We start from the raw sequence: 16,794 nt of genomic DNA, 5'->3' as shown, positions 1-16,794 counted from the left end.
TCCCTTCTCCATGCCATTTTTAAATGACAAGATAAGATTTGCATTCAAGCCTCAGTTCAAAATTTCCATTTTCCATCGATGACCCCCTGGTTCCAGTCAACACTTTATCTCGTGCCTTCACTGAGTTCCTCTTCCTTGCATCATCTGTTTCATAGTGGACTCTTCATTATTTTCTAATTGTCTCCTATCACTTCTATCTCTCCAAACAGAATGGGAACTTCTTAAGGGAAAAGCTATTGGAATCTCAAATGCTAGTAAAGAAATTTGACTGATTGATAAATGTAAAAACACTCTGAATTTCTTCTAAGAAATACTACATGTAATGTCAGGGTTTTCATTTTTGTTTTTTAATTGTACTGTTTATTTTAGAATTGGATTCTTTCTCCTTTAACAATAAGAGCAATCATTTCCCTACTCCCCTTTCACCATTCAGCCCCATGCCTACTAGTTACAACAGCTTCTTTTCCTAGTACTGTGTGTGCTTCTATGCTGGGAAAGGCTCACTTTTAAATGAATGTAGATTTCTCCCCAGGGAAGTTGACTGAAGCCTGACTACCAAATGGGAAGCATTGCAGCTTTGGCTCTTCATGCTCCCTACTGTAGTGCCCTGGGCTCCTCCTCTTGATCATGACCTATTTTAAGATGTTAGACATAGGTGGGGGGATAATATCCACCCATGTGAGCTCTTCTGACAGTCTACCCACCCCCATTTTTAGTGAGAGAATCAGCTCATTGCAATTTTTTCCCATTATTCCATTGATTCAGCCTAAACTCACTTTTCTGTGGTTTGAAAGAAATCTTTTGTTTCTATGGCATTGTTTTTTAGAAATACTGACTTCTATATGAATATCAAAACAATTTTTAAAATTTGTGTTTATTAATATCTTTTGCTTTTGTGTCACCTATATTATCAAGCTATACCTGTACTCTAGAGAGTCATTTCTTAGGAAATGAAAAAAAGGAAGAGAAACAGTTCAGAAAAACTTACCAACACATGAAAAAATTTTATATTAGATTACAATGTAAACTCCTCAAAGGTGGGGACAACTTTCACTTTTTCTTTTCAACCCCAGAATTTAACAAAGTGCCCAACATAAAATTAGCTTAATAAATTCTTATTGAATGACATCATATGAAATGTTTCTTGCCCAGAGTACCCCATGTCCACAAAGAAGTTTGGGAAGGTTTCATCTTATTTCTCCTTTTGAGCCAAAATTCTTCATTAGATCTAGCATGTAAAATTTATTTAGTATGTATAGGGGCAACCTAATCATTGAGACCTGAGTAGACTTTCAAATCTTCCTTTGTTTTTGACTCCTTTGCCAAGAGCTATCCATTTACCTGTGGCAGCTAGGTGATAAAATGGATAGAGTGCTGCACCTGGAGTCAGAAAGATTCATCTTCATGAGTTCAAATCTAGTCTCAGATACTCACTAGATATATGACTCTGGTTAAGTCACTTAACCCTGTTTGCTGCAATTTTATCATGGATGAAATTGGGCTGGAGAAGAAAATGGCAATCTACTCCTGTATTTTTGCCAGGAAAATCCAAAATGGGATTACAAAGAGTTGAACACAACTGAAAAATGACTGAACATCACTAAAGTGCAGCACTGGGGAACTTAGATTTCATTATTTGTGTCTGTATTGCAGTGTGTTGTATAGGTCCCTGCAGAGACCTCCATACCATCACTACCATAAAGCCATTCATACATCAAAGGACTAGACAAGTAGGGCAACAATGGCATCCCTGAAAACACCATTTAAGTTCTTCCATTTCTCTTTGGGTAAACCAGCACCAGGCTTAACAAGATACTAAAACTATTCTACAGAACACTTAAGCATTTTTCTGATGGTCTGTGATATATTTATCTTTTGAGATGATGGTGTAGAAAGCTACTCTGGACTCTTTTGTCAATTGACTCTGTTGTCAATTATGAAAACTCCAAGTGATGAACTAGAGTCATGGGACTAGATTCCAAGTCTTTTTTAGAGATTGCCCAATCCAAAGTAAAGAAAGTATTACCTTCTTTATTATTACCTCATGTTGAAGTTGCTATGGAAAATAGGAAAGAAGAAACAGCTGTGCTCCTGTGGCTGAGGCAAACACAACTGTCCTCAATTCCCCAGAATTATTTAAGGGTGTCAGAAAGTGTCTTCAGAGTGAATGTTTGAATCAATGAAGTTTGAGAGGCTAGCATAGGAGGAATGAATGAGGAGTATGAATAGAGCTAGTAGGTCCTAGCTGAAAGAGAACTGCATTCAGAGCAAGCTTGAAAAATGTAAGAGTGCATTAAGTCATTGAAGAATGTAAAAGAGTAAAGAAACAGTGATTCAAGAAGCACAGTGAAAAGGATTGTTTGATTAAATAAGTCAGAAAATGGAATAAATGAAGACCCAGGATTAAGTTCAAAGCTAGTGAGCCCTGTTACATAGGGCATAACCTATGTCCTACTGACCTATTCCCCTGAAAAATATGTATACTAACACAAAGAAAGCAGTGAGGAAAAACTATGAATTATATTTTTCTTTAAATGGCATGAATGAGGATTTTTTTTTCCTGAGCTTTTCTTAGTCATCTTGTAAAGTAATTATCTAGAGGAGCTTACAAGACTGAATAATAGTTTCATAACAATGGCTTCCCATGGTAACAGTTGTACCTTTCAAAATCAGAAATAGATTAGCAGATTAATTTTTATTTCAACGTCTTATTATTTAAAGACTCTGATTATAAAATCATCTTGGTATCATTTGTATAATAAAAGGTAAAGATGAGAGGAAAGAGACATTAGACTCCAGCTCCAAATCATAAAATAGTACAGAGTCAGGGTCCCTCTCAAGGTCTAGGGGGTTTCAAGTACATGATGATGATTTCAAATTATTGAGGGCATATACTCAATTATTAAGTCAATCAATAAGTAAGATTTCTTCTAACTCAAAAAGTCTTTGATCAGTAGAATGTAAGCACAGTAATAGCAGGGATGATTTCATTTTTCCCTTTCTAACATCAGTGCCTAGCAAAGTGGGTTGTATATGATTGAGACTTAATCTGTGTTATTTGAATTGAATTCTAGCATATGGGTTATACATCACTAATTCGTATTCCCAGAGGTAGCTTTTTACAGTGGAAAGACACTAGCACTTGATTTGAATGTGACAGACTTGGATTTAACCAATTGCTAGCTGTATAACAATGAACAAGTTACATAAAGGAAGAGTCTTATTAGTTTCCTTGTCAATAAAAGGGTCAGAATAGATGGTCTCTGAGGGTCCCTTCCAGCTCTGAATCTCTGATCCTATTTAATACCCTGTATTTTATTATTCCAATTGAACTTTCACAACAGAAGTGTGACTATGTTTCTTTCCCATCATAATTTCTTTGTGAATGTCTCTGTGCTTATTTTCTTTCTTCTTTTTTCTTAAAAGCAATATTTTCATGCTGGAGGAAATGGTCTGAAAAAGAACTTTTTAGAGAAGAGCCCTGATCTTCAGTCTCTGAGATATGCTCTCAGTCTTTATACTCAAACTACTGATGCCCTGATAAAGAAGTTCATAGATACTCAAACCTCTCAGAGTAAGTAATATTCAGAGGTAGAAATAGATATAACTCGAAGATAAGGTAAGTTATTATTAATGTGGTTTGAAGTCATTGTTATAAATCATTAATTAATTGATCTATTATTATATTTTTTGTTTTCTGTATAAAAGAATGAGATACTCTGGTTATGAGCTGATAATTATAATGCAATAAAACGAACAGATTGAACATAATTTGAACTTTTTAAAAGTATTCCAAAATTCCCTTAAGAAATATTACAAAACTATGCACCTTGGAATGTCATTCCTAGTAAAACTTCTTCAGTATAGAGCAAGAATCACAGAAACTTCAGGGTTTGTCTATCATTATTATTCTCATTGTTCCCACTTCAGGTTTTCTAGGAAAATCTCTAGCTATGCTCACCATAGCTCTATGTTTACCCAAATGGGAATAACAATATATTTCAAATTTTACACAAGAACTAAGTTCTATGTGGGTGCTGGTTTGGGGACAATTTTTTGTTTCTTTTTTTTAAATTTTATCCCCTACATAAAATACATAAAATACAAAAAATTCAGCAAGATCTCTGAATAGCAATAGCAGAGAGGATTTTCAAATCTAATTCTCCTCCATCTCTGCCTCCATAAGGACTCTAGACTTCCAAATATAGAAGCCAAGTTACTACTTTTTTTCCTCCTCCCTAGAAGCATGTTGCTGAGAAAACTTATCTCTCTACAAACTCAATGCCTATTTATTTTGATATGATCAACAATATGAGCCCCTAAACTGGGAAGGTCTACTTTCTGTATCTCTCCTCTAGTACCTAAATATATTCTTAACACTATTAAGATACTACTGTAGGAATACTATCAATGCTCACCTTCTAAGACATAGTACCTTCTCAGAAATTGGAGTTTCTGACTTTTGTTCAAGAAAGAAAACAGGTAGAAGTTACCAGGAATTTCAGGTACAGGAATCATAGTACATAATCAGATGTAGCTTATCATGTACTGCAGCCCTGTGGTAACTGCTTTGGATGAAGAAAAAAAAATTTGCTTGTTTCATTGACACCAAAACATCTGTTTTCCTTGCTGTGGTCTGGAAGAACAAGGGAATAAGAATGGAAAAGGGAAAGGGAATATATTATTAAACAGAACTAATTTTTACTGTCCATTTTTCAATCTTTGAGACCACCATAGCCACAGAGAATCAATCTGAGGAGTCATCTGTATCTTCTCAGCAAGGTTCTGGGAGCACATACTGAACTTCTTAAGATGTTCATCAACTACTAGTTCTAGCTCTAGAAAGCATCTTAGAGATCATAACCTCTCTCACTTCAGAGATGAAAAAATAAGGAACAGAGATGTTAATTGTCCAAGGACAGAGTAAGACCTAGAATTTGAATTTATATACATATACACACACATATATATATACATATATGTATATATGTATGTATTTTAAAGAAAACATTCCCATCTTGCAGTCTTTTGAGATGTTATTCCTGCAAACAACTTTTTTGCCATGTTTCTTTGACCCTTAAAAAATTACTATCATGATAGATCCAATGTAATTGCTAGAGTTCTAATCAAACATTTACAGAATCTAAATGTGTACCTCAACTCCTATGAATAAGAAATTTCAGAAAACCATTTTTATTCATGGGTTAGGAGCTCTAGAGAACTCTGTGAACTGAAAGATCTGTGGACATTCTACAGTTGCCATTGTGTCTCTACAAAGCTCGTCTTTTATTGAAGCTCTTCCAAATCTAATTGCAAAAGTGAGAAAGTCCCTTAAATGCAAGTATTTTCTTTTATAGTTCTCTGTAACCCCTGATGGCTTCTAATTACTTCCAGTTAGGGTAGGCTTTCTGATTTCTCTTTTAACAATGATATGGTGCCCCAGGCAGAAGCAGGGTTAAAGCAGATGTAAAATTGTGACTGGAATAACATCAGGGATCACCAACAAACATAGCATTAAATTTAAATACATGTAACATAGACTTAGTATCTAGATTTTACAATCTACTCATCTGACAATATTGAAAATAACTAAAAAGAAAGCACTTCTATGAATAGTTCTGCTGACTTGTCAGGTTCAGCTACTAAATCTTTCACCCCCTCTTGTTCCTATGTAACAATCAGTATTTTGCCTTACCAATTTTGGAATGCAAATTGTGGAGGAGGAAAAAGAAAGATCACATGTGCTGGCTATGTAGATGATTATGGCTATAATACATGAATTGTTGATTATTCTGATGTAAATAAAATTCTCATAATATAAAAAGACATATTTTTCTGCTTAGATATTTAAAATTGAAATACTAGACCAAGTCTATGTTTCTCAAGTGAATAAATTGGCAATTTGTATAAAAATGTGCAAAAAAATACATTTCAAAATATCTAAGAGTTCATTATTTATGATTAAATGCAATATCAGAGTCCAGGATATTAATAGCAGTTTGATATTATCTAATGCATTTCATACAATAGGTTGTGAATAAGCTATCAGCTTTGCTTTGAATATCCTTATTAATGAGTCTAAACACCTAAATTTTGAACAAATATTCTCTACTCTCCCCTTACTACTCACTTTTATTGGCTTCCTTAATCCCTACCCCTTCCCACCCACCCCCACTCCACTTCTTACATGACATTTTAATATTATGACAGGACAAATGAAAGAAAATGCAACCTAGATATAACTGAATCTATTTCTTGCTTGGAAAATCTCTGGCATTGTTTAAGGTACCATGACACAGACATCATCACTAATTTTTCATTTAATTTCCTGCTAATGTTCTATGAGGAAATAATTGCTTGCAATTTATCAGAACTTTGTTCAGATAGTATGTCACAAAATGGAATGTTGTTGAAGACGCTTTATGTCTGGTCTTCTATGCTTCCTATGGTTCACTTAATTTCTATGAATTTAATTTTCTTCACATATAAAAGAGGAATGATATTTTTTTTCTCCTACTTCACACAGTGATTGTTAGCAGGGGGTGTATGAGTCTTAAAATGGAATAGAGGTGAATGATAGTATTAAAGTTAGCTCTCTAGATATAAAGGGGCTTTAATAAAGTAGGACTCCTACTTTCACCAGGTATTCTTCCTCATTTTCTTTCTTTCTATTTATTCTTTATTTTTCTGTCACTCTCTCCCTCTTTTTTTGAGAAGGGGGGGGATTTTGCTTGAGTCATTTTCGATTACTGTTTGAAAATTGATTGAATTTGGTCCAAGGAAATATTGAATAAAATGTAAGATTTTTAAGAACCAGGCAAAGCAAGTCAGACCCTGAGATTACATTTGTATAGGGGAGATATCATAATAGATATAAACAAAATAGAAAATAAGGTATCAGAAGCTGAAGAAACTGAGAAAGGTCTTTTGCAGAGTGAATAAGGAGGCAAAACATTCTAGGAGTGAGAGAAGGGGAGCAGGTGTCAAGGCTAGATAGTTCAAAAGCCTGAAGGTAGCAGAGAGTATCATGTTTGAGCAACTGCAAAATAGACTGATGTACCTGATCATAGAGGCATGGAGATAAAGAAAGTATAAGGGATGGAAATTTAGAAAGTCCTTTAAATGCCAATCAGAGTACTCTGTGTAGGTAAGCTTGAGGGCTTCATGAGCAGGGGGTGACATACTGAGACTTACACTTCAGAAATATCACTTTGGAGGGCAGCTAGGTAGCACAGTGGATGAGCACTGGCCCTGGAGTCAGGAGTACCTGAGTTCAAATCTGGCCTCAGACACTTAATAATTACCTAGCTGTGTGGCCTTGGGCAAGCTACTTAACCCCACTGCCTTGCAAAATAAAAATATCACTTTGGAACTGGAGAGCACTGACAAGGTAAGTGAGGGTCATACATCCTATGTGTATCACAGGCAAGACTTGAATCCAACTCTTCATGCTTCCAAGACCAGTTCTCTCCATTAAGCCACACCAGCTTGTTATTTCTTGGATAAGTATATGTCCATTGTGACTCTTATAAGTAGATTCTTAATGATTGATGATTGATTAATAATTGCATCTGCTATTTGCTCTTCTTTATTTCCCTTTTGTCCTCGCTCCATGTCTTTATTTTTGTATGTTTCTCACTTTCTCTTTGATCTCTCTGGATGAAATTGGATTTTACCTTTTTTTAAATCTGGTGCCAAAAAGGACACAAAGCACAAAAGATGAAAATTCATTAGAAATTTATGAGTCACAGAGTTCAAATGAGTTTTTATCAACTTGGCAAGATATTAGAATCACTTTTATTTCAAATATGGGAAGATGTCCAAACAAAGGTCCTTGAAGAATCTCTTTTTCAAGTAAAACAAAAAAATAGAAATTATTTGAAATAGTAATATCTCAGTTGTCTTTGTGAATGATCATTAAACTGGATTTTTAATATTGGAACTGTTAGCTTGAGTTTCTTCTTAGTGGTGTCACAAATAAAAAGTAGAGCCACTAACCCAAACATAAGGTTCCTTGTGGTCCACACATTAACTTAGTTTTCAAATGTATTGTTTATTTTTTTTTCAAATATTTTAAACTGGTTTGGGCAGCACTCTGGAATATTGAGGCTACAGGTTGACATTTCTGCAATAAGATGTAAATTTATTTTACTTGGGTTGTATTTGGATTTAGATTTTCTGACCCTGGAATTTCATTATCTGTCTTCTCAGTCTAGACTCAGTGTTCTTTCCACTATTCTAATATAATACTACCTAAGTGAAGACAAATTTTGTGAGGAGAAAAGGTAATGATTTTAGAAATCAATTTCTGCTAAAAGGTGAATGGAGAGGCAGCTAGGTGGTGCAATAGATAGAGTAGCAGCCCTAGAATCAGGAGGACCTGAGTTCAGATGTGACCTCAGACACTAAGTAATTGCCTAGCTGTGTGACCTTGGGCAAGTCACTTAACCCCATTGCTTTAAATAAATAAAAAATTTAAAATAAATGAATAAATAAAAGGAAAGTGGAAATATTTTCACACTAAAACCTTATAGAAGAAAGTTGGCAAAAAGCTTTCAATAACCTTAATACAGAAACAAAATCTCAAAAAAGTAAAGTGGGTAAGGGAGGATTCTTGGGAGCTCAGCATCAATGACACCATTGTTAATCTGTAAAATTTCTTTTTTTTATTTTATTCACATATTTGTGTATGTGTGAATATGTATATGTACAAATATATGTATGTGTATTTATTTCCCTATATGTAATTATGAGCTTTTAAAAGAACATGAGAGAAGCTGCTTTCTTTCTTTTTTTCTTTCTTTTTTTTTTTTTTACTAATTACTAAGTGTCTGAGGTCGGATTTGAACCCAGGTACTCCTGACTCCAAGGCTGGTGCTCTGTCCACTGTACCACCTCACTGCCCAACTTGCTATCTTTCTTAAGCATTCTAAGCAAGGAAAATAAAACTGCAGTTTTTCTAGCAGATAGAACTATATAGCAGGGATCTCAGTTCAGAGAGGAGAGACTTTGATATTGAGAAATCAGAAGACTAAGTAAGCAAGTCCTGTAATTTCTTGGTGAAAAAAGAGCAGAATTTTAGGATAAAGTAAGGTCCTGGCCACTTGACCCTCTCCTCAAAGAACTATTTGCTGCAGAGGCAGGCTAATAATCACTAAACTCTAATATTGCTGAAATGGTAGGGCTGACTTCTTGTCTTCTGTATACTGTGACCTTGAGGTAAATTGATTGGTGTCCTAATTCCAACAGTTTATTAGGTGTACTTATGTGAGCATACTAATAAAGTAAAGTTACTAAGATCAGCTGACCTTTTAATTGGCTCCAGGTATTTAAGGACAGTATGAGGAAGCGAAAAACACAATTCCCTGAAGGTCAAGGTAGATTTTTTTTTGAGATTCTATTGCCCTCCCTTATTTAATCTGGTTAATCATGGCCAGGATTGTTAAATACAATGTTAGCTGAAAAACATTGGGGATATCCTTCCACCACCCCCAAAGGAGTGTGTAGGAAAAAAAGATCACAAAATGCTTAAATAAATATGAAAAAGAAAGCTAAAAAGCTATTGTAGAAATTCAGTTAAACTGACTTTCATATCATAAATTTTGAACTAGAAGAGACCTTAGATGCAAGCCATTCTCCACTTTAAGGATGATGAAATAGCAGAAAATATAGTGAGATTAAGGGCCATACAGGATCAAGGCAAGTATGTAAAACAGGTCCTCCTGACTCCAAGTCTAGTTTCCTAACTACGAAAATGGGCAGGTTTTTTTTCCTCCCTTACTATCCTTAAGTGAAAAATTTGGGGTCTTCTACCCTAGAACAAGAAAGGCTCATTTTGACCTCTGAGAGTTTATTAACTGAGGGATTGGTGAAAAGGGTATCCTTGGAGGGGAGGCAGGGGAGAGCAGTGAGAGGGCAGTATACCTTTCATAGTAATTTGTGCTCGGTGAATAGTAGCTGACTTGAGCACATAAATATCCAATTCAAGAACTCAAGATAATAATTCTCATTCTAAAATCATAGTATTTAATAGCTTTTTATGCAAAATGATAACTCATTTCTTTAGAAAGCTATTAAATATAAAAAAATGAAATTTATTTTTACCAAAACACATATGACTACCTTAAAAACATTTCCTACCCTAGAGGTCACATAAAGATTTTATCAATTGGAATGTTTTGCTGTGCTTTGAATTATCTACATGGAAAGAATTCAGAAATTTATAGCAATTAATAAATAATTAAAAATAAAACTTGATTTGTCTTCCCTTACTATTTGTTAAACTTTTAGAAGCTAATACACACACATACATATATATATAATATATATATATATATATATATATAATATATTTATATCCATCACATCATCAGTAAAAACAGCTTTCCTAATAGCCTCTTCATTCTGCTAGTAAGATATTTGAATATTTCAGAGACAGACTATAAAAAAATTTGAAAGTATTAACTTAGTAAGCATAGATTTTTATTTCAAGAAATGAATAACATAGTTTGGACTTAGGTACAGCATGATTAATCATCTTAATTCAGTTTCCTTAACAGAGATTTCATTATAGTGCAGGGAACCTAAACTGTATAGGTGGTAGGCATAAAAAGAGGCTATTTTGTATCAATGATATGTTCATTTACTACTGAATCACAAACCAGCTTTTATAGTTAATGACATTAGGAATTGATTTGAGCTATTATATTTCTTCTTTTCCTTTTTTATTAGGAACATTTTGAAGATGCTACTTATTTTAGAAGTCCTAAATATTTCTATTTATGACTTCTTAGTCATTTTAATATTCCAGCTTTAGCTAAACAATACTATAGCGTATTTGTTCTCAATTAGGAAAAGTGATTCCAGTTTTACTCACATTTTGCATATCTCTAGAACAACTTTGTTCACAAATATAGATAGTATATTAATGACATCAAGAGGTGTTTAATTTTTATAGAAAAAACTTCATTATCCCATGTGGACAGAATGGAGGCATTTAATGAATTATCTGAAAAGTGTATAAGTTTATGTTTCAAACTGAGATGATCTTAAAGATTATTTAGTCCCACTCTCTCTTTTAGAGAAGAGGAAACTGAGGCCCAGAGCAGGGATATGAATTAGATTGTTAACAATTATCTGACCAAACATTTCATCATAGACTTCAAAGAATTTAAAGGCCTATCTTTTATAAATAATATTTTATTTTCCCCAATTACATGTTAAAACAATTTTTAACATTCAGGTTTTTTTTAAGTTGAAAATTCTATCTCCCCCTCTCTCTGAGACAGTAAGTTGGAAATAGAGTATTCATGTGCAGTCATGCAATACTTCCATATTAGTCATTTTGTATATGCAACTCAAACAAAAAACAAAAAGAAAAAGAAATGGAACAAAAAAGGAAGAAAGCGAAAATAGTCTTTTGGGATTGCTTGGATCCTATTGTTGAGAATTGCTAAGTCAATCACAGCAATTACACTATTGTTACTTTGTATAATGTTCTCTGGGTTCTGTTTCCTTCATTTTGCATCAGTTCATCTAAGTCTTCCTAGAATCTAAAATCTTCTTGCTTGTCATTTATTAAAGCACAATAACATTTCATTATTTTAATATACCACAGTTTGTTCAGTCATTTCCCTATTGATGGATATCCCCTCAGTTTCTAATTCTTAGCCACCAAAAAATAAATATTATTGTCCAAATAACTTCTTCCCACTGATGCTGAGTGCAGTAAGCAGAACCACAAAAACATTGTATACCCTAACAGCAATATGTGGGTGATGACCAACCTTGATGGACTTGTTCATTCCATCAGTGCAACAACCAGGGACAATTTGGGGCTGTCTGCAATGGAGAAATACCATCTGCATCCAGAGAAAGAATTGTGGACTTTGAACAAAGACCAAAGATTATTACCTTCAAACTAGAAAAAAAAAAACTTATTATATAATTTTGCTATTTCATATTTAATTTTTCTTCCTTAAGGATATAATTTCTCTCTCATCACATTCAACTTAGATCAATGTATACCATGGAAACAATGTAAAGACTAACAGAATGCCTTCTGTGAGGAGTGGGCGGGAGGGAAGCAAGAATGTGGGGAAAATTGTAAAACTCAAAATAAATGAAATCTTTCAAAAGAAAACCAAATAACTTCTTCCCCCTCCCTTTTTAATCTCTTTGGGAAAGAGCAGGGTTCCTTTGGGCATGATTCCAAATTGCTCTCCAGAATGGTTGGATCAGTTCACAACTCCATCAACAATGCATTAATGTCCCAAGTTTGTAGAAGTGAATTTTAATAATTGTATCATATGACCATTAACTAAAAGGAATATTAAAGATCTATTTCAAAAGGACTTCATTTTTTTTAGGTTTTTGCAAGGCAAATGGGGTTAAGTAGCTTGCCCAAGGCCACACAGCTAGGTAATTATTAAGTGTCTGAGACCTGGTTTGAACCCAGGTACTCCTGACTCCAGGGCCGGTGCTTTATCCACTGCACCACCTATCCACCCCTGGACTTCATTTTCAAATGAAGAAACTGAGACCAGAGAAATGAATCTAGTAATTTTTATTATCTATCACTATTACTGTTGGTAGGAGAGTGAGAGGAGTTATGTTCAGTAATAAAACAAGAAATATATTTTTAAATCAGTTATTTATAAGAGATCGTCAATTTCAGAGTCCTGAGAAATGAACACTTAAAATTTGGGAAGCTTGTGTCTGATGGACAAGAGCAAATACACTTTCTGAAGTCAGTGGTCATTATTATTTGATTTGGTCCTAAAACAGGTCTGAATATGTTCCTGTCCTGCTCAAGTGCCATCCTACTGCCTATAGAACAAAAGCATACCCTACTTTTTGGCATTTAAAGTCATTCACAATCTATTTCCAGCCTAACTTTCTAGGTTCGTTGGACATTAGGACTAGCAAACTTGCTATTCCCTGTTCAGAATGTCCTGGTCTCCTGCCTCAGTAAAGATTATATATACCCTTAGAGTTCTAGAATATGCTCCTTTCTCATCTCTGCTTTAGTATTTTCTGCTTGGAATCTTCCTTCAAGAACAACTAGGTGGTGCCAATGAGTAGAACACAGGGCTTGGAATCAACTCTCATGAGTTCAAATATGGCCTCAGACACTGTGATCTCTTATGTGACCCTAGGAAAGTCATTAACCACCTTTGCTCCAGTCCATTTTGTAAAATGAATTGTAAAAGGAAATGACAAACTACCCCAGATTGTTTTACATGACTGAAGTGACATATCAACAGGAAAGCTTTCTCAAATGCTGCCTCCAATTTGGATTTTTCTCTTCTGAAATTACATTACAACTATTTTGGTTTTTACCTTTATATATACATATGACCCTACCCTTAATAAAATGTACAACCCTTGAGGAAAAGGATTATTTTTTACCACTGTTGCCCAGTATGAGAAGAAAAATATTCTTAGTTCAAATATAGGCAGGGAGTGTTAGTGTTTACTATGAACTATCTTTACTGCATTTCCTTCTTAACATTGCTCTTAATATATAATGAATGATAGTATCTATTCTTGCCTGGTAAACTATAAGTAAGCCATGGAAAACCACAAAATCAGTTAAGGAAGGTCATACTTGAGAAGGACCTAAAAGATCATCCAAGCAAAATGCCTTTTACAGATAACAAAATTGGGATCAATAGAATTTAAACAACTTTCTCAAGGTCATACAGCCAAGTTTCTCTCCATAAAGCATTTTCCAGGGCTCTGGACCTTTTTGAAAGGAAATATGATCTTCAGCAGGTTCCATTGGCCTTAGTAGGGTAGGCCCAAAAAGAAAGGTAGAGCTTATGAAGGCAGCTCTTTTATAGATTTCTTTTCAAAATGATAAGTGCCAACTAGGTGGAGTGGATGGAGCATTGGACTTAGAATCAGGAAAACCTAAGTTCAAATTCTTTCTCAATCTCTTATTGACTCTGTGATCCAGGAAATGCCATTTGACTTTTTATTCAGCATCTATTTCGTCACATGTTAAAATGAGGACAATAATAAGCATCTACCTCATAAGGTTGTTGTCAGTATGAAATAAGATAATATAGGTATATATATATATATATATATATATATATATATATCCACAAATATATGTGTGTGTGTATGGGCGTGCATGAGTATGTAAATATATACATGTAACATGTTAGCTACCATTATAACTTTTATCATTATTACTACTACTAAGGGAAGAATACATTGTTTCATTTGCCAATGTAGAAAAAACAAGTATGTTATGAAGTCAAAAATAGCATCTATAGAATGAAATATAATCCATTATTACCAGTTTTTAAAATTCATTTGCTTACTTGTCCCTATATAAATCTATTTCTATGTTTTTCTCCCTGACTTTGAAGAGGAAATAAATCGTTTTTGCTTCCTTTACACTCTTTTCTATCCCACAGTATTATTTACTTATTTGTTCTTTACTTAATGTGACTAAGGCTCTCTCCTGAGCAGGAGAGACTTTTGTAGTTTCAGTCTCTGCTTTTGAAGGCACAGAGGCAATAATGGGTTTCTTCCATCATATTGTTCACTACTTCTACTCCTTCCAGTTTCCTTTATCTAGACTATACCCATTGAGAATGCTTAGGAGTAAGGATATTTGATCATGAATTGAAAGCTTAGACACCAGGAGAAGCCAACATGAATGGTTATAAGAAAATATGTTATCAAGTCATTAGAAATCTGTATCCTAACAGCCAAAAATCAATTACATGATATTCTTGGTTTTAGAATTAAAATTTCACCCCAAGGAACCATGATATACAAGTAAATAAAATAGATACTAAAGTAATAAGAGGGTTCAGGAGAAGTCTTAATTTTCTGTGTGTGCACACATATATTTTTAAATAGATGTTAAAAAAAAGATGCATTATATTAGAATAGATAGGAAAACAGGAGAAAGATAAGTCATTTGCAACCTTCATAATATTTTGTTTCTCCCATTAAGTTAGACTTAAAAGCCACCAGTTACATAAAGTAGGTCACTGTGCTCTTGTTAGCTCACTGAAATGTTTCCAGATGAATGACTACCAAGGATTCTTTACCATGAGCAAATGCTTTACTCATTTATTTTGGCTTGGTTAATGGGCATTGTCTCTATGTGTGTGATCACATGTTATTGTCATGAAATAATGAAGGCAGACATCAGGAAATTTCTCTAAACAATTGAGTTCAGGGCAGAGCCAAGATGGCGACATGAAGGGATCCAGTCTTAGGAGCTCTCTGATAAAAACTCATAAACTAAGGACTCTAACTAAACTTTCGAGAGACAGAACCCACAAAGGGACCCAGTGAGGCAGTTCTCCTACTGAAGGTAACCTGGAAAAGAGCAGAAAGGCTCTGCTCCCAGGGTCGGAGGGGTGGCAGCGGGGGACCTCTGCCAGAGCGAGCATGTGGAGCCCAGCCCCCAGGGCACACAGCAAGCAGCTTGTTCTTTCTGCAGCCTAGACCAGGAAACAGAAGCAGGCAGAGCAGGTAAGAAGGAGCCCCCAGGGCATGAGCCCATTGAGCTGAGGGAGCGGAGTGAAGAGAGAGAGACTGCTGAGCTCTGTCCTCTGACCCTGGAACAAGATTCTGGGGCTCTGACCACATTCAGATTCTGATCCCAGTCTAGGCCCCCCCCATAGAACAACAGGCCCCCTCCACCTCGGCCCCGTGGCAGAGGGGGGCACTTATGTTCATTCACAGACCAGGAGGGAGGACAGAACCTCACACACTGAGACCCTTGTGGGAGTGTCCCAAAAGCTCAGGAAGCACACCAAAAACAGGCTTAGGCTGGGAAAATGAACAAGCAAAGAAACAAGAGGAAGACCATTGAGAAATATTTTGCAAATGAGCCCAAGAAGGATCAAAATACTCAGTCTGAAGATGAGGAAGCACAAGCTCCTGCATCTAAAGACTCCAAGAAAAACAGAAATTGGGCTCAGGCTATGATAGAGCTCAAAAAAGACTTTGAAAATCAAATGAAGGAGTTGGAAGAAAAACTGGGAAAAGAAAGGAGAGAAATGCAGGAAAAACATGAAAATGAAGTCAGCAGCTTAGTCAAGGAAATCCAAAAAAATGCTGAAGAAAATAGCATGCTAAAAAACAGCTTAGGTCAAATGGATAAAACAGTTCAAAAAGTTATTGAGGAGAAGAATGCTTTAAAAAGCAAAATTGGCCAGATGGAAAAAGAGATAAGAAAACTCTCTGAGGAGAACAAATCCTTCAGACAAAGAATAGAATTCAGGGAGATTGATGAATTTACCAGAAATCAGGAATCAATACTTCAAAACCAACAAAATGAAAAATTAGAAGAAAATGTGAAATATCTCATTGAAAAAAAGAACTGATATGGAAAACAGACTTAGGAAAGATAATTTGAAAATTATTGGAATACCTGAAAGTCATGATCAGGAAAAGAGCCTTGACATCATTTTCAAAGAATTACTACAGGAAAATTGCCCTGATATTCTAGAAGCAGAGAGCAAAATAGAAATGGAGAGAATCCACCGATCCCCCTGAGAAAGAGGTCCCAAAAAACCAACCCCTAGGAATATTATAGCCAAGTTCCAGAACTCCCAAGTCAAAGAGAAAATATTACAAGCAGCCAGAAGGACACAGTTCAAGTATCGTGGAGCTGCAGTCAGGATCACACAGGACTTAGCAGCAACTACATTGGAAGCTTGTAGGGCTTGGAATACAATATACTGGAAGGCAAAAGAGCTTAGAATGCAGCCAAGAATGAACTACCCAGCAAGGCTGAATGTCCTCTTCCAGGGAAAA

At 35.0% G+C, this 16,794-nt stretch overlaps 1 protein-coding gene across 1 annotated transcript in view; it reads left to right on the top strand.

Moving 5' to 3' along the window:
- Window positions 1-16,794, top strand: part of UNC13C (unc-13 homolog C) — a 386,872-nt gene that overhangs the window by 327,275 nt on the left and 42,803 nt on the right. Inside the window, exon 23 of the mRNA XM_074236225.1 lies at window positions 3,427-3,574. Coding sequence (XP_074092326.1) covers window positions 3,427-3,574 — 148 coding nt within the window. The remainder of the gene's footprint in view (window positions 1-3,426; window positions 3,575-16,794) is intronic.

This window comes from Macrotis lagotis, chromosome 4 (assembly GCF_037893015.1).
Source record: "Macrotis lagotis isolate mMagLag1 chromosome 4, bilby.v1.9.chrom.fasta, whole genome shotgun sequence".
NCBI lineage: Eukaryota > Metazoa > Chordata > Mammalia > Peramelemorphia > Peramelidae > Macrotis > Macrotis lagotis.
The sequence above is the reverse complement of the archived record's forward strand: the minus strand, read 5'-3'. Positions and strand labels throughout refer to the sequence as shown.